General features: G+C 37.7%; 2 protein-coding genes across 4 annotated transcripts in view; one reads left to right on the top strand and one right to left on the bottom strand.

Annotated features, from left to right (window-relative positions):
• Nucleotides 1-18,235, bottom strand: part of LOC134753502 (tau-tubulin kinase homolog Asator) — a 99,816-nt gene that overhangs the window by 54,388 nt on the left and 27,193 nt on the right. For 2 of the 3 annotated variants that reach the window (XM_063689397.1, XM_063689392.1), the window contains exon 2: nt 13,296-13,487. The exons of the other annotated variant lie outside the window; for it this stretch is intronic. In XM_063689397.1, coding sequence (XP_063545467.1) covers nt 13,296-13,354 — 59 coding nt within the window. In that variant the 5' untranslated portion in view covers nt 13,355-13,487. The remainder of the gene's footprint in view (nt 1-13,295; nt 13,488-18,235) is intronic. 3 annotated transcript variants of the gene reach the window in all.
• LOC134753576 (zinc finger protein 260-like) lies at nt 362-9,922 on the top strand. The gene is made up of 2 exons (XM_063689499.1): nt 362-828; nt 7,456-9,922. Exons 1-2 carry the CDS (start codon nt 495-497, stop codon nt 9,093-9,095), a joined length of 1,974 nt encoding a protein of 657 aa, XP_063545569.1. The 5' UTR covers nt 362-494; the 3' UTR covers nt 9,096-9,922.

Raw genomic sequence — 18,235 nt, 5'->3', positions numbered from 1 at the left:
ATGGGTGCGTCGCACAATGACCTTGGAGCGGTGCGGTAATGTGTTAGCCGTTAAAGTCTTACTTGGTCGTACAGACTACCGCACCGCACCGCGACCTTGGTGCAGTGCGGCGCACATATCGATAGTGTGTAAGGTAGTCGCCGTATGTGTGTTAAGGACGCAGCTATAAGTTAGAGCGAGAGTTTTTTTTTTTTTGAAGTATTGGAACGCACCGCACGGCACGAGCTCGGAGCGCGACAAAGTCGACGAAGACAAACTGCCCAAAGACCCAAAGAGTATAAGTATAATAATCAATGAAACTGCCAAAGCAATGTCAAACGACTCCAGGCCATAAATGTAAAAAAAAAAATTCAAACGACTCAAACGTCAACCGAAAAATAGTTTTCTTTTCTTATATTTTGTATGGATTAGAAACAATATCCTATTTAAAAAAGATACCTAAGGAACCTCTATTAACGTGACACTAAAGAATAATCACGAGTTTTTAGTTCACGATGGAGTCGTCAGCGGTACAGGCCGAGAGAGTTTGCGTGAAGGCTGAACCCTGTGAGGATACTGAGGATCTGTGTAGTATATTTTCAACAGAGGAGCCCTTCGGAGTGTTTGTGAAAGCTCAGAAAGCTGAGCCTATGGATGATGTGCGTGTAAAAGACGAGCCCAGGTGCGATGGTGTGATAAAAACTGAGCCATCGTGCACAAATGTGTGTATAAAAGACGAGTCGCTCGGCAGCGCGGCGGCCGAGCTGTACGCCGACCATGTTGTGAAAGATGAGCTAGTGCTCGGCCCCATACTAGTGGAACGGCGCGGCGTGCGCCAAGCACCAACAGGTCAGTTGATATTTGATCTTCTTCGACCTAGCGTTTTTAGCTTTCCTACTTAATCTTCACTTTACCCGGTCTTCGGCATCCTCAAGTGTGAGATTGTTCTCTTGCATGTCTGCTATCACGACGTCCAGCCAGCACTTCTTAGGCCTACCGCGGCCGCGTGATCTAGGGCCTTGGACAGTGAGGTTGAGGTATCAGTTGATATTTGATATTTATTGAAATTTTTGTAATGTTTTAATATGTATCTTTGTGTGTTATCTGGCGTGGCATCACCGAATGACCCCTACGGAAGACCAGTGCTCGCTTTATAGCTAGCATTATGCTGAGTTGGCCTAACAAGGCTTAGTTCCCCCTCTGGGTTGGAAGGTCAGATGGCAGTCGCTTTCGTAAAAACTAGTGCCTACGTCAATTCTTAGGATTAGTTGTCAAGCGGACCCCAGGCTCCCAGGAGCCGTGGCAAAATGCCGGGATAACGCCAGGAAGAAGAAGATTATGCTGAGTTGGGTCTATTTTGTGATGCACACTTGTTGATTTCTTCTTTTCTTGCTGTTGTTGTCTGTACATGTTCGTACTTGTGTTGTGATCGTCACGAATAAATATCTTTTATCTTTTTATTTTTATCTTTTAAATAAAATTTTATAACATTACAGCTAAGGGGCGCCAATGCGCTGTAAAATTAAGTAATTAAAGCTATAGGTAATAAAGTTATACGATAAATATGACAATATATGTTTTTTCGGTCTACCCGCGCTTTTAGCTGCACTTGTGTTTTTCGTTACTGGTGTTATAAAAAGCGTACAATAATCGGGAATTCGTTTGTTTTAACTTAAAAGCCGTGACTTTCGTTAAATTGAATATTGAAATTCATGTAAAAGTGTTATCTACAACAGAAATTGTGTTTCTGTGGACTTATTTGATCAGATAAAAGTGAACTTCATAACCTTACAAAATAAACCCAAAAATGGCGTCTTGCATGCAGTGTACAAATCAATTACCTAAACCGGACAGTCAAAACCCAAAAATAGTATGTGGCGGATGCGATAGGTTGATATGTGTTAAGTGTAGTGGATTGCTTGTGACGGAATTAAGGGTAATCGCTCTTCAATCGCCGACATTGAAATATTTATGCCCTGACTGTGTCCTTGGAATACGTCAACTACCGGCTTTACGAAAGCAGGTAGATCAGCTGAAACAAGAAATTGAGGTTCTAAAAAAGAATCAAGGGCAACAGATTGGCTTAGAAAACATAATTAGTGAGTTGGAGGACCGTAATAGACGAAGTGCTAACGTCATTATGTTTGGCGTTCCGGAGATATCGTCGACCGGAGACCCCCCCATTGAAGCGCGAAAAAAACATGACCATGGGCTTGTGCAAGATATTTTGGAGGATTTACCTGAAACTGAAGCGCCCCTGGCTACCGTCAGGCTGGGCAAACCTCAGTCTGGTGACAAGCCACGCCCCCTCAAGGTGATTTTTGCGAACAGGTCCGCAGCGGTTAAGGTTCTAAAGAACAGAAACAACCTTCGGAACAAAAGTATTTCAGTGAAAAACGATTTAACCCCATACCAACGTGAGTACCTTAAGAATCTTCGCACTGAACTCGAAAACAGGATTGAGGCAGGTGAGTCTGACCTTATTATTAAATATTTGAATGGCAAACCTACCATTGTTAAAGCTCATCAAGGTAATCAGACGGGAAAAAACTAGGCAATGGTTTTATACAGTTACCTCTTTTCTACACGAACCTGGCATCCATAATGGCTAAACGAGACCTATTCTTATTAGAGATAGACAAATTGCAACCAGCTTTTATCATTATTACGGAAACACATTTGAAACCGTCAATCCACAGCAGCCTAATAAACATTCAAGGATATAATTTATTTCGACATGACAGGAGTACTGGCAGAGGGTGGGGAGGAGTAGTGATATACGTAGCAGATAAACACAATAATATCCCGATTCTTTCAGCATTACACTCAGAGTACAACAATCAGAGTAATGTTGAAGCACTTTGGGTAAATGTTACATATGGTAGCTTTAAGTTATTACTTGCGGGTGTTTACCGCCCCACGCACTATGCTTTTGAGGAAAGCGATAAAACCTTATTCGAAACAATTAAAAAAGCTACGACGACTTGTAAAGGAGCGCTTCTCATAGTAGGAGACTTTAATCTACCGGACATCAGTTGGCCATTATGTAAATTTGACGGTTACAATGTTTTACATGAAAAGTTCGTAGAAATCTTAGTCGATACTAATCTTGAACAGCTTGTGACGGAGCCTACGCGAAAAAGAAACAATGAAGAATCACTTTTGGATTTATTTCTTTGCAATGAAGAAAGCCTTTGCAGCAATGTAGTTCATCATCCGCCGATTGGTAAGAGTGACCATATGGTTTTGCTAACCACATTACAATTCCAGATCAACCATTCTCAGAGCATGCCAATGAAACAGCAACGTAAAGACTTTTTCAAAGCTGACTTTGATAAGATAAATTCGTTACTAACAGAATCAAATTTTAATATCAGGGATTGTTCTAATTGTCAATCTGCTTGGGCTCAACTCAAAAACAGAATTAACGATATCATAACAGAGGTAGTACCTTCAAAACGAAAGCTTAAAAAGTCGAATATTAATAAACCATGGATTGGACAAGACATTATAAAGTTGACTAACCAGAAAGTGATGAAATGGAAATTATACCAACTTGACAAATCTGAAGAAAATTACAGGAATTACAGGAAATTAAACAATCAAATTGTTGACAAAGTGAGAAAAGCAAGGGTGGAATTTGAAAGGAATGTTGTGTTAAGCAGCCCTAAGCGCTTTTACAGCTATATAAGACAAAGCCTAACATCAAAGGTTTCAGTACCTCCGTCATTACGCGACGAGAGCGCAAACGTCATCGCGAATGATAGTAAAGAAGTAGCAAACATTTTCGCAAACCAGTTCAGGAAATCATTTGTTATGGAACCAGATACTGTACCAATACCCGCAGTGAGTACTACAAGAGTGCTGAAATCTTTAGAAGAAATTGAATTCACCCCTGCGGCGGTGGAAAAAGTGATAAACACCTTTAAAGACGAAACAGCTATGGGGCCAGACGGTATACCGGCAATATTCTTGAAGAAATGTAGTCATGTATTAGGTGAACAGCTGTCACATATAATGTCATTGTCTTTTACGTCGGGTACATTGCCTAATGATTGGAAGGAAGCCACCGTTACCCCCATATACAAAAAAGGCGACAAACTGACTGCAGCGAATTACAGACCAATAAGTCTAACGTGCATTGCCTGTAAAGTAATGGAAAAAATTATCGCTAAATGTATTAGACAATTTTTATCTGAAGAGCAAATCATAATTGAAGAACAACACGGTTTTATTCCTAGACGGTCAACGGTTACTAATCTACTGATTTGTCTCGATTACTGGACTAAGAACTGGAACGAACACCTCCCAACGGACGTGGTTTACTTAGATTACGAGAAAGCCTTCGACCGGGTACCTATAAAAAGGCTCATTAGTAAGCTGGAGCATTACGGGATCCGTGGAAGACTTCTGAACTGGATTCAAGACTTCTTAAGTGCAAGAAAAATGAAAATCAGAGTAGGGGAGGAGCTGTCTGAACCCATTGAGGTTCTTAGTGGTGTCCCACAAGGATCTGTCCTCGGTCCAATCCTTTTTGGGATTTTTGTCACCGATCTTAAGTCCATTGTCAAATCTAAACTGTCACTGTTTGCCGATGACACAAAAATAATGGGGAACCCTCTCATCTCGCATAATATCATTCAGGAAGACTTAGATCGAATTAGCGGGTGGACACAGGACTGGCTCATGTCACTTAATTCGAATAAATGTACCATTCTTCATATTGGGCCCACAAATCCTCAGCTTGCATATACCATGGGTACGCAGGTCCTAGAAGAAGTGAACTCACAAAGAGACCTTGGAGTCACTATAACAAGCAACCTGAAGTGGGATAAGCACATTCTGGAAATAACAAAAAGAGCCAACTCACTAGTATACCTTATACGGAAGACCTTCAAGACAATTGATAAAGCACTGTTTCTAAAACTATATAAGACGTACATAAGGCCTCTTCTGGAATATGCTTACCAAATTTGGAGTCCATACTTTCAGAAGGATATAACTTTACTTGAAAAGGTGCAACGCAGGTCAACTAAGATGGTATATGGATTACGTAATAAGCCATATGACCAAAGGCTTGCCAATCTTGGCTTGACAACCCTGGAGCGAAGAAGACAGCGTGGTGACCTCATTGAAACATTCAAGATCATACACGATCATTATGACTTACCTGAACTAAAGGACCTGTTTGTTATGAGCGAGAATAATCGTCTAAGAGGCCACAGCTTAAAGATTATTCGAGTTCCCAGCACAAGCAATCCTAGGAAGCACTTTCTATCAAACCGCGTCGTACGCGAGTGGAATAAATTACCAGAAGCAGTGATATGTGCTCCTTCAGTGAACACCTTTAAAAACAGACTTGACAAACACTTAAAACAACTAACAAAATGAACACTAATAGACCTAATAGTAAAAAAAAACAAGTGCAGTGATATACACGCATCAGCTTTCAGCTGCTAGTGTATTAAACAATATAATAATAATAATAATAATAATTAATAAGCTACCTATGTTGATTTACAAAAACATAAAAAATCTTTTAAAAGTTTATGTTTTTGTCGGCAAACAAGTCGTAGTCAGGTGCAAAAGATAAAATAAATTAAGTCAGTTGTGGATTCTTACTTGAACCATGAATTGCGTGGATTTGTTAAAGAACTTGGGAAATAGAGTTGGATTACAATTGCCATAAAGCTTACATTACTATGTAATTTGCTATGTATATAATGACAAGATTACAATGTGATACCAAAGATATGTTGATTGAGTAAGATGCGTAAAATCTAAGACAATTTCGTGCTTCTAATTTGACAGGTAGGGTTACCTGGGGTGCCCTAGGACTAACAATATATGTGACCAACTTTGGGGCCTTTCCAATTAAAAAAACAATAACCAGAATCAAACATACAAGCAATAGACAAGCATAACACTACATCTAATACTCGTTCATGATATATATCTTTATGATTACTGGATACAGGCCATATCAGTTGCCATACTTGCCTGCCTGCTTATTAAATAATAATAATAATAATAAATATATAAAAACAAAAAATATATATACGCGTTGACTTGAGAACCTCCTCCGTTTTTTCGTCAGTTGAAAAGCGACTGCCGAGCGACTCGTCTTTTTAACCGTGACTGTTTCTTAAATAGATTTTGTTTACTCCGAAATTAAGCAAAGTCTATATAATATCTGGCAGGATATTAAATGGATACCGGATAGTAACCAAATATCCGGTGCATCTCTAGTAGCAACAACTATTAGTATGTTAAAATATATGTCTTAAGAGTCCCTGGCAAGTTCGGCCGAATTTCACCTTCCCATACAAACGGAGTTTTGTTCTCATTTTAAAACTACGTGTTGGATTGTAATGAAATTTTGCACATACAATGACATAAGGTATATCTGGGTCTGTAATTAGTTTATAAAGCTCCAGTGAATAAAACAAACAAAATGGAACAAAAACAAGTTTTGTATGAAAAACTTTAATTTGCTGTATTTTTTTAACTATGGTATCTGAAGCTACATAAACTAATTACAGATATAGATAAACGTTGTCCTATTGTAAGTACAAAGTCTCCAGTGGCTTAGCGTGAACTAATCTAGCCGTGGGCGAAATTGCATCTGCAAGGCCCTTTTCTTTCGTTGTGCCCAAAGGGGCCTCGCGCGAGGCCGTGGGCGACGGCCCACTTCGCCCACGCCTAACTACGCCACTGAAAGTCTCAGAGCAAACTAGCTACTAGTTTTAAAATGAGAGTGTAACTACGTTTGTATGGAGAACCGAGCTTGCCGGGGACCCTTATAATATTTCAGAATAATTATTGATAGGCCTTTGTGTTATAAATAAATAAATATTATAGGACATTCTTACACAGATTGACTAAGTCCCACGGTAAGCCCAGAGAGGCTTGTGTTATAGCCATAAATATTATAACTTTTGTGATTATAGTGTTTAAAATTGTAGATTTTTAATATTAGAACTATTTAGCTTTATACTTTTTTTTTTTTTTTTTTTTTTATCTGGTTTTTATGGAGGCTTTGGACACTCTAGGTGAACATGTCAGCCTCATGGGTGCTATCATAGTTCCCTACTCAAGGGAGAGGTCAATAAAGTGGTAAACACTGATTGCTTTGTCCGATATAGGCTCTGCCAACCAACAATTGATCTGTCCATTGTGCATGGAGCCCAGACTACCAAAAATTCTTTTTCTCAAGTCCGAATTCCGGACGCATTCCAACAACACGTGAGACAAGTCATCAGTCCTCTGACAGTCCGCACAGCTTTATACTTATTATATACTATTGATGTTTATGTCCATAAATTATATGGATATCAATTTCTGACTATCGAAATTCGAAACAATAAGTTTATGGGAAACGGAGGGACCCGAAATATCCCGAAATATACTTCCTGATCACCGATTAAATTTCACTGTGTATATTCGATATTTTTAAATAAAACATTTTTGTTGCAGGGCAAACTGCACAGGAGAGGCCATGCACTAGACCCATAACACACACTGGTGAAAAGAGTTACAAATGTGACCAGTGTAGTTTTGCTAGTAATTACAAAAATGATTTATTAAGACATATAAGAACACACACTGCCGAAAAGCGTTACAAATGTGACCAGTGTAGTTTTGCTAGTTATTACAAATATAGTTTATTAGTTCATATAAGAACACACAATGGTGAAAAGAGATACAAATGTGACCAGTGTAGTTATGCTAGTTATTACAAAAATGATTTATTAAGACATATAAGAACACACAGTGGTGAAAAGTCTTACAAATGTGACGAGTGTAGTTTTGCAAGTAATTACAAATATAGTTTATTAGTCCATATAAGAAAACACACTGGTGAAAAGCGTTACAAATGTGACCAGTGTAGTTATGCTAGTAATTACAAATCTCATTTATCAAGACATATAAGAACACACACTGGTGAAAAGAGATACAAATGTGACCAGTGTAGTTTTGCTAGTTATTACAAAAATGATTTATTAAGACATATAAGAACACACACTAGTGAAAAGTCTTACAAATGTGACGAGTGTAGTTTTGCAAGTAATTACAAATATAGTTTATTAGTCCATATAAGAAAACACACTGGTGAAAAGCGTTACAAATGTGACCAGTGTAGTTATGCTAGTAATTACAAATCTCATTTATCAAGACATATAAGAACACACACTGGTGAAAAGCCTTACAGGTGTGACCAATGTAGTTATGCTAGTAAATGCAAACATAATTTATTAATCCATATAGGAAAACACACTAGTGGTGAAAAACGTTACAAATGTGACCAGTGTAGTTATGCTAGTAATTACAAATCTGATTTATTAAGACATATAAGAACACACACTGGTGAAAAGCCTTACAGATGTGACCAGTGTAATTATGCTAGTAAATGCAAACCTAATTTATTAATCCATATAAGAAAACACACTAGTGGTGAAAAACGTTACAAATGTGACCAGTGTAGTTATGCTAGTAATTACAAATCTGATTTATTAAGACATATAAGAACACACACTGGTGAAAAGCCTTACAGATGTGACCAGTGTAATTATGCTAGCAACGCAAAATGTAATTTGCTTGTCCATATAAGAACACACACTGGTGAAAAATCTTACAAATGTGACGAGTGTAGTTTTGCTAGTAATTACAAATATAGTTTATTAGTCCATATAAGAACACACAGTGGTGAAAAGAGATACAAATGTGACCAGTGTAGTTTTGCTAGTAATTACAAAAATGATTTATCAAGACATATAAGTACACACACTAATGAAAAGCCTTACAGATGTGACCAGTGTAGTTATGCTAGTAATTACATAGATAATTTATTGAAACATGTGAGAACACATACTGCTGAATTACCTTGCAAATCTGGCCAATGTGGTTATGGTAGCTGGCGTGCGTATAATTTGCAACAACATATAAGGACACAAACTTACCAGTGTGGTAATGGTAGCAACACTAGCAACCATGAACCTTTACCGCCTGGTATGGAACGTCATGTAAAGAAACCTGAAGTGAGGTGTTATGTGAACAAAACGCGTGCGCTACGTTTGACAGCCGGCGAGTCACAGGATAAGGCAGGAGAGGCGTAGCTAACAGAAAGCGGCACTGTGATTACCACCAGACGGGGACCCTTTGTTTGACAATTATTGAGTCATAATGTAATGATTGTCATATTATCATCACTACATAGTATAAACACAGATAAATAATAGTACTACCATACAGAAAGGAAACTTCCTACAAAACCGAAGTTTGACAGCGGTTCAGGGTCGAATCATGCTGTTCCTCTCTAGTATATGACACTACCCCTTTCGGCTATTTAGGGTTGTCAAAATTCAAGTCATTATCTTATCTGTGGTCGTGCACGCAATAGGATGTCAAGTGCCAACCCTAATAATTGCTCGGAGCAATGCTGTGCCGAACGGTGACGAGTTTGCCCAAACAAGGAGTTTCACACCCCTGGTATAAAACAAAGTCTGTTTCCGCTGTCTGTATGTCTGTCCCTATGTATGCTTAGATTTTAAAAACTACGCAATGGATTTTGATGAGGTTTTTTTAATAGATAGAGTGATCCAAGAGGAAGGTTTATATGTATAATTTGTAAAGGTTTTGTGTAAATTAGTTGAACTACCCGTGCGAAGCCAGGGCGGATCGCTAGTTAGTCATAATTCTGAAACCGTTAACTTTCAGGATTTTCGTAAGGTTATCCTATAGATAAGTTAGGTTATTCTTTTATGGGAATCCTGAAGAGTTATGCGTTTCTGAGAAAAAACATATTATGACTAACGAAAATGTGGACAAACAATACATTATGACTTAAAACTATATGGGAAACAATAGAGACCCCGAACAGACATATAGGGGGCAAAATTTAATGACGGGGCTATATCACCTGCTGATAGTATATATATATGTTATCTATATACCATCTAATTGTACCATATGTTAAGCAAATAAAGAATGAAATAAAACTATGAAAACGAATTATATCGCGTATATTGAATTTATAATACATCCCGACGTATCGAACCCTTTACAGCGTTAGTGGTCAACGGGTGACTAGGGAAAAACTACAAAGTGCAAAAATACCCACATACCCACACACCCACACACTTGTAACGAAGATATCACAGATCATCTCCTTATTATGACACTCTTTGACCATGCGATATCGAGCGAAAAACGTAAATATACTACTAAACTAGATTTAAAATCAATGGATTCTGAAATTAAGAGTATAGATTGGTCGCCTCTATACCAGATAAATGACGTAAATGTTGCATGTGAATTTTTTTGTACCTCACTTACAAATATAATTAAAAAACACAAAAAATGTGTCCCCGTAAGTAACTCTAAACGTACATTTAAACAATGGATTACTCCCGGGCTCCTAAAATGTATACGAAAAAGAAGCAGGTTGCACCAACAGGCAAATAAAAACCCGAACGACGAGACCATCCAAATTCAATACAAAAGATATAGGAACACTTGCGCCGATATTTTAAAAGAAGTTAAAGTTAAATATCATCAACGAGAGCTTTTAGAAGCACGCCTAGATGCCAAGAAAACATGGAAGACGGTTAAATCGGCATGTAATATTGCGTCTACCCGCTCCCATGCTTCTGAACTCCTCGAACTTGATACGAACCCAAAAGTTTCGCTAAATACAGTAAACACCTTTTTTAGTTCCGTCGGCAAGGATTTAGCGGAGGTGACGCTCAATAGAATGGGAGTAAGTGAGGCGCACTTGGCCAAAATGCAACAGGGTGACAGTTCTCCGGTTTCGTCATTTTTCCTTCGACCTACTGACACTCACGAGGTAGCCTCTTTTATTAGACAATTAAAGGCTGGTACTTCCCCGGGATTAGACGGCATCACACCAGATATATTAAAAATGACTGTGAATAGCGTTTCCGAGCCCATCACTTATTTGTGTAATCTGAGCGTGACTTCCGCTACTTTCCCAAATCTTCTCAAGCTGGCTTCAGTAACACCAATTTACAAGGCAGGTAGTAGAGAACAAGTCACTAACTATAGGCCAATTTCCTTGCTTAGTATAATTGGTAAACTTATTGAGAAAATTATCAATGCACAGTTGTTGCTGTTTCTTCAGCGCAATAACAGCCTGTCACCTAACCAATTTGGCTTTAGACAAAATAGATCCACCGAACAAGCGATTGACCTACTTGTTGGTAAAATAGTAGATTCTTTAGATAAAGGCGAAAAGTGCGTAGGAATATTCTTAGATCTTGCCAAGGCCTTCGATACTGTTTCTATTCCGATCCTATTGGCTAAACTCGAGAGCCTTGGCATCAGGGGACTCGCACTTAAGTGGTTCGAATCTTATTTACGAGATCGTAGGCAGTGTGTCCGGGTGGGAGAACATACCAGCGACTTTGCTAACGTAGATTTTGGGGTCCCCCAGGGAAGTGTACTCGGCCCAACTCTGTTTTTGGCTTATATCAACGGCCTCTGCAACCTTAAACTAAAAAATGCTATAACAATATCATTTGCCGATGATACAGCTATTCTGGTACGCGGAAAAAGCTGGCCAGAAGTCCAAAGTACCGCGGAGCTTAACTTAAAACTAGTCGTAGAATGGCTCGACTCCAACTTGCTAACATTAAACGTCCAGAAGACCAAATATCTATGTTTCTCGATCGATTCCAGAGGTCAACCTCACGATGGATTTTATATTACGGTTAGACATCAGAATGACGTGCTGTCCGGGTCCTCCAATTTCAGCAGCGCTAGCTTCTTAGAGCGTTCAAACACCATGCGATACCTTGGTGTAATGGTCGATATTCACCTGACTTGGCGGCAGCACATCGAGTCAATTAAAAGCCGTGTTCGTAAGCTCATGTTTGTCTTTCGCACGTTAAGAAATATTGCATATCCTGAACTGTTGAGGACAGTTTACTTCGCTCTTTGTGAATCCGTGCTATGTTACTGCAATTCAGTGTGGGGAGGGGCGGCAAAGACGCACCTCATTACTTTAGAAAGAGCTCAAAGGTCCCTTCTCAAAGTGATTTACCGGAAACCATCACGGTACAGTACTAAAGAACTATACACGCTCGCCAATGTTCTTTCGGTTCGCCAATTATACCTTAGGAAAATCATGTATAATTATGAAAAACTGCATGACAAGATTTTTGAAGCAGATACAAGACGCCGTCAGCGCTGGAAAACCACAAAAACGCGTACAAAATTTGCCCAAAGATTTCACCCCTTCATTTCAGCTTTAGTTATGAAATCATTCTGTAAACTACATCCAATAAAGAAACCTCCTAGCAAACGGTATCTAACTAAGTGGCTTAGTCAACTGGATTACCACGACACTGAATTCCTCCTAAACGTGTTAAAATAATTAAATATTTATATATTACATTCACATCACATATGTTAAATTTTTTATACATTTTTATAAAAAAATAATAATTAAGAAGTATAATTATCCTCTTATTATAAACTTTTTAGTATGCATTTTTACACACTAACACACACACGCACATAGACTTTAAACTTTGAGGCTGGTTGTACATGCAAAATTTGTTCATAAGGCTAATTATACAATACAACTACTTTCAAGTAAAGATATATATATATATATATATATATACGCGATAAAAACTACGCCGGCTCCAACCCTACACCTCGAACCCGAGAAGATTTAATTTCCTCCTAAATTGTAGGAGGGTATCCCAATATGGGATCGGCAACAAACTCGGCGGGCGGGACTCGGGGGGGGGGTTTAATTAATGAGTAACTATCGCGGTAACCGAAGACAATATTATTTCAAATAAAGAATATTTATTATTATCATTATAAACCCAGTTTTCAATATTATCCCCATATACACATTACACATATAGGGATCGCTCAATAAGTTTTGTTGGTAATTTTTTTAAAGTATAAAAATAATACCTTAATCCTTATTTTTTATGCTAAAAGTATATTCTTTGTCCCATAGCATCCGATGTCTGGTTATGACACCATTCACACTTTGCTGACACACACTGTTTACTTTAGTTATATTTAGTACAGACACAGAATAAATAATAGTACTATTAGTTACACAAGGTTCACTCTCTAACAAAACGCGTCTAATACGACAGATATGACCGCTAGGTGGCGCAAGCGCGAGCAGGCGTCCGTTCTGTAGCGGTGCGCGGCAACTACTATGGCTATAGCCACCAAAATTGGTGTGGGCCGCATGTACTTGTAGCGACGCGACGAAATCGCGGAGTGAGCCACGCCTGGTACAGACAAGGTCAATATTAGGTACATACCATGGTATTATAGAAGGAGCCCAGTCCAACTGGACCCGCCGTGGCGCGACTAGCGACATCTTCTGTCTCTCTTCAGCCACCGTCGTTGTCTCGCTCGCACGCTCACAGAACTTCACATAACATACACTTGTGCCATTTATTTTTAAACGCTCACACGATATTGAATTCTAGTTGGTTTCTGCCTCTTTGTACCTGTAACAAGTAATAATCGTAATTAATATAAAATGTTAATAAATATGAATTTTTATACTTACGACTTTTTAGGGTTCCGTACCCAAAGGGTAAACACGGGACCCTTTTAAAGCCTGACCAGTAATATATGATCATTGTTAAGAGAGCGCTATTGTTGCGCATGTATAGGGTGACAGTTCAGAATAGTATGAAAAAAATAGTTCCAGTGAAGTTCCGCAACATGGCGCGTGATCATATATTCCTGGTCAGGCTTTACTAAGACTCCTCTTTCCGTCTGTCTGTCACCAGGCTGTACCTATCTCATGAACCGTGATAGTTAGACAGTTGAAATTTTTACAGATGATGTATTTCTGTTGCCGCTATAACAACAAATACTAAAAATAAATATTTAAGTGACAACAAACGTGATTGTTTTGCCTTTTTTGCGTAACGGAACCCTTTGTGCGCGAGTCCGACTCGCACTTGGCCGGTTTTTTTTGGAAAATGTCATTATAAACTTAATGTTGTCATAGAAATCTGAAATGTATGATGACATTTCCACACTTAGCCATTGCAAATGAATGCGGAGTTAGCTTGGTTCGACTAGATAAGTGTCGTGGCTTAGATAAGTTGTAAAAATACCAAATGAAGGGTACACGGAAAGAACATGTCTAGTCACTTTAGTAACATTTTGAGTAATCGCGGTTTTAAAATTTGGAACCATGTCAAAATGTATGGTAATTCCATGACCAGGTCTTTTTTAACTAAAAAAAAGTTGTGTTACATATATTATACAGTGGTAGCAAAAAATATAACCAATAGCAATAAATTTTTAGCAAGAGCATACAATATATACATTAAGAAATATTCACACATTGATTTGTTCCAGCATACGTGTATTCATGATTTGTTTCTGTCATCAAACAATATAAAAAATAAAATGACTAATTCCGTTAACTATTAGCTCGCAATAAAATTGTAATCTGGTGTTGTATTGTTATGATTGTTAATGTAATTGTACCTATTTGATATTTCAAATCCTAAATTGAAAATTGTGCTTGTTATTTTCCAAATTCTAAATTATGCTTGTTATATTTTTAATCGTGCTCGTGGAATATTTACTAAATGTTACTGTTAAATTCAACTTTTAAATTCAAAATACCTACCTAATAATTGTACTTTTTTTTATCGGAGCAAAGTAATTTTGTATTACATATAAGTAGAAACTCTTTTGGCCTATGTTCTAACTATATCGTTTACCTTTTTGTATTATTATGTGCTGTATGTTTCCCAAATAATTAAATTAAAATTAAAATAGTTCATTAAGAGATTTTCATTTTGAAATGAAAATCTCATTTTCCGAAAAAAGCGACTATATAGATGATGTTCTTTCCGTGTACCCTTCAAATCTAATCGTCATGCTTTCGATCATGTCGTATTTATATTGGCTCGGTTGTGCGCGTACTACTGATGTAGGCGTCATATTTTCTCAATCAAAATCGGTTGTAACGACAGACGGTCTTGCAAGTAAGTAAGGTAAGATCGCAAGCTTGAGGAAGACGCACATGATTATAAAGCGAGGTTTAGACACTTTAGATTAGCAAAAACTTGCATGCAATTTACGGTACATTGCTGACTACTGGCAAACTGCATTCAAAAGTTTGATCAGGTACTGCAATGTAATGAAAATTGCATGCAAGTTCTTGCTAGTCTAAACCTCGCTTAAGAATGTTTGCCATTAAAGTTCGTCAGTAGAAAAAAGGCGAAATTCTAATTGTCTATGGGACGATAACCCTTCGCGCCTACATTTTTTATTGACGGAAATGGCTTGACAGAATATAACTCACTCGAAGGCACATTGCCATAGGGCCGTAGGACCATGTCATTGTCACATCGAAAACGTAGATTTTGAAATACGGTTTGAAAGCTGAACGACGTGGGAGTCACCTGTTACCAGAATACGCGCCCTAGATATTCGTGTCCCACATAGATCGGCGCGTTAATGACATGTTTTGTTCGAGATCATTCAAAACTGCTTTGTTAAAGCAAAGATAGATAGATATCTTCTTTGGTTAAAGTAATAGTTCACGTTGGTTTACGCAAGGTTGGCAGCGCCATCTCTGTTGCATTTGATGAAAAAAATTATCGGCGAAAAGTTTTGATAGGTACAATTTGTAAAAAAAATATAGTTTTGACTATATGCGTTATGACTTTGACTTTATGAGGGGTGAGACAAAAAAAAATCCCGTATGCTATTTGCATTACGGACGACTTTTCATCTTAGCCCTCATAAAAAACCCTTAATCTTACTCCAACGCTGGTTTAAGGGACTCGCATCCAGGCCATAAATGTAAAAAAAAACCAACACACCCTACTCGACACTAGATTGCGTTGGCATTGACAAAGAAAAATAGAGTGAGTGATGTATAATCTGTGGATTAAAGAAGTTTTACTTTTACTATTCGACACTAGATGGCGTTGTATAAAGAAAAAACTTGGCCAGTTAATTTTTTTTGTCTGCTTGAACTTGTGACGTGCATCCGGTTTGCGGCAAAGTTATAGTCTGTCGAGCTATTTCCGTCAGTAAAAAAAGGCGGCAAATATCTTATTCTTATAAATTTAAAAAAATGTAGGCCCGAAGATTTATCGTCCCATAGATAATTTTAATTTCGCGCCTTTCTCTACTGATAAACTTGTTTGACCGTTAACTGTGACTGAAACTTACGTTTTCCTCATTAATACGGTTCAGTTTTGAATGGCATAAGAGTACATGAATAACTATCAGATTGCAGCGTCGAAATAGTTAAAATAATTCAAACAACCGATTGTTTAGTCTATATATGTGTGCAGCATTATAAACCATGGAGACTATATAAAGGAGCCAAATCTCTATGTATAAAAAGTGTGCATCAAAAAACAGTAATTAGGCGGCGCCACTATACACCGAAATACTACCAAAAACTACCTACGTAATTTGGTCGGGTTATTTGTTTCCTTATATGGTTCATGTTGTACTCATGTCCCAGAGCCTAACTAGCGCCACCGGAGAGATTAGGAACTATTATTTAAAGCTAAAAGCGGTCACTTTTGCAACAATTCTGCCATAAGAGATTGGCATCCTTTCTATACCATCCATAATTATAAACAAACGAGGTATTTCCTGAGATGCGTTCCAAAACGTTTGAGCTTTCAAATATGTAACACGTTTTGTTAAATTTTTGTAGACGAGCAGTCTAGCGACTCTAGCGATTACTTTACCTCTACGTGTTGCGGGGTGGTGAAAAAAGGAAAAAACTGAAAAGTATTTAATACAATTTAGGTATTGCCAAAGACCTATATAACTCCGTATAAGATGAATAATGTGAATAATGTCCAAGGAAAAAAACGTGCCTCAAAAATCAAGAAAATTTGATTCTCGCACAGATGGCGCTACCACCAATACCAACCTTTGACCTATTCTCGTTTAGATGGCGTTGACGGTTTCGTTTGTTATTTAACAATTTTAACACATATCAGTGAAAGAACATGGGTCAGAATTATATAAAAATAATACACATACAAAGTCATTTATCCATATATACACATTTTTTGATATATTTTTTTTAGTTTTAATCGTGTGTCGATAGATGGCAGTAAATTTACTGTGACTACAAAATTTACTATGACAGTACCGCTCTATCCTATATATTCACTTTAGTATTACTATACTAAGGCTTTTTTACACAGTTCTGAAGAAAGAAATAAAATGTTTTAACATGCCAGTTAGGGTCTAGCGAGATTAGGCTTTAAAGTCCATTTATTTTATAATATTCGCAGGTAAGACGCTTAGGTAACCTTTGGTAAACTTAAGTCATTCTAAAAAAGTTTTTGACCCATTCGCCCTCAGTTTTTCAGACATAGGCAAAGATGATATAATAAGATAGAGCGGTACTGTCATAGTAGATTTTGTAACCACAGTAAATTCACTGCCATCTATCGACACACTTTAAAACTAAAAATGAAGATTACGAAAAATACGATAAAATGTATTTCATCATCATCATCATGTCAGCCGATAGACGTCCACTGCTGGACATATGCCTCCCCCAAGGCTCGCCACTCCGACCGATCCTGTGCCGCTCGCTACCACCGAATTCCCGCGACCTTCACCTTCACTTCAAATGTATTTAAATATGGATAAATTATTATTTTTTATTTGCATTAATTATTTTTATGATTTTGACCCATGTTCTTTCACTGATATGCGTTAAACTTGTTAAATAACAAACGAAACCGTCAACGCCATCTATACGACAGTAGGCCAAAGCTAGTAGCGCCCTCTGATCGAGAATAAAATTTTCTTGATTTTCGAGGCACGTTTTTTCCTTAGACTGTATCCATCTATTACGGAGTTATATCTATCTTTGCCTTTGGTAACCTTAAGTCATTCTAAAAAAGTTTTTGACCCATTCGCCCTCAGTTTTTCAGACATAGGTAAAGAAACTTGTACAAATTCACTGTTTGTTAAAACATCTATCAAGATTATCCCTGATATGTCCCTGATTCTAATGATCTGTCAATTATGTGTTGATCCCGTGCCAAGCCAACGCGGGTACTTAATTAGTTGGACATAATTCGAAGGAGAGTGGCGGCTCAGTGGGGTAATTGGTCATGAATTAACCTCCTAAGCCCAACCATACAAATGAAAAATTCAAAATTTGCCACTGAAATTTGAACCTATAGTGTAGGAAATAGAGATGATTTTGCGTTGTTTGAAAATTGAATGAAAC

The sequence above is a fragment of the Cydia strobilella genome, chromosome 27 (assembly GCF_947568885.1).
Source record: "Cydia strobilella chromosome 27, ilCydStro3.1, whole genome shotgun sequence".
NCBI classification, from domain to species: domain Eukaryota; kingdom Metazoa; phylum Arthropoda; class Insecta; order Lepidoptera; family Tortricidae; genus Cydia; species Cydia strobilella.
The sequence above is the reverse complement of the archived record's forward strand: the minus strand, read 5'-3'. Positions and strand labels throughout refer to the sequence as shown.

Bases quoted from the DNA above. Each gene is read 5' to 3' on its own strand.
- LOC134753576 (XM_063689499.1), top strand. From the start codon at position 495: ATGGAGTCGTCAGCGGTACAGGCCGAGAGAGTTTGCGTGAAGGCTGAA. The intron at 829-7,455 runs GTCAGTTGATAT...TTTTTGTTGCAG, and splicing joins CGTGCGCCAAGCACCAACAG to GGCAAACTGCACAGGAGAGG.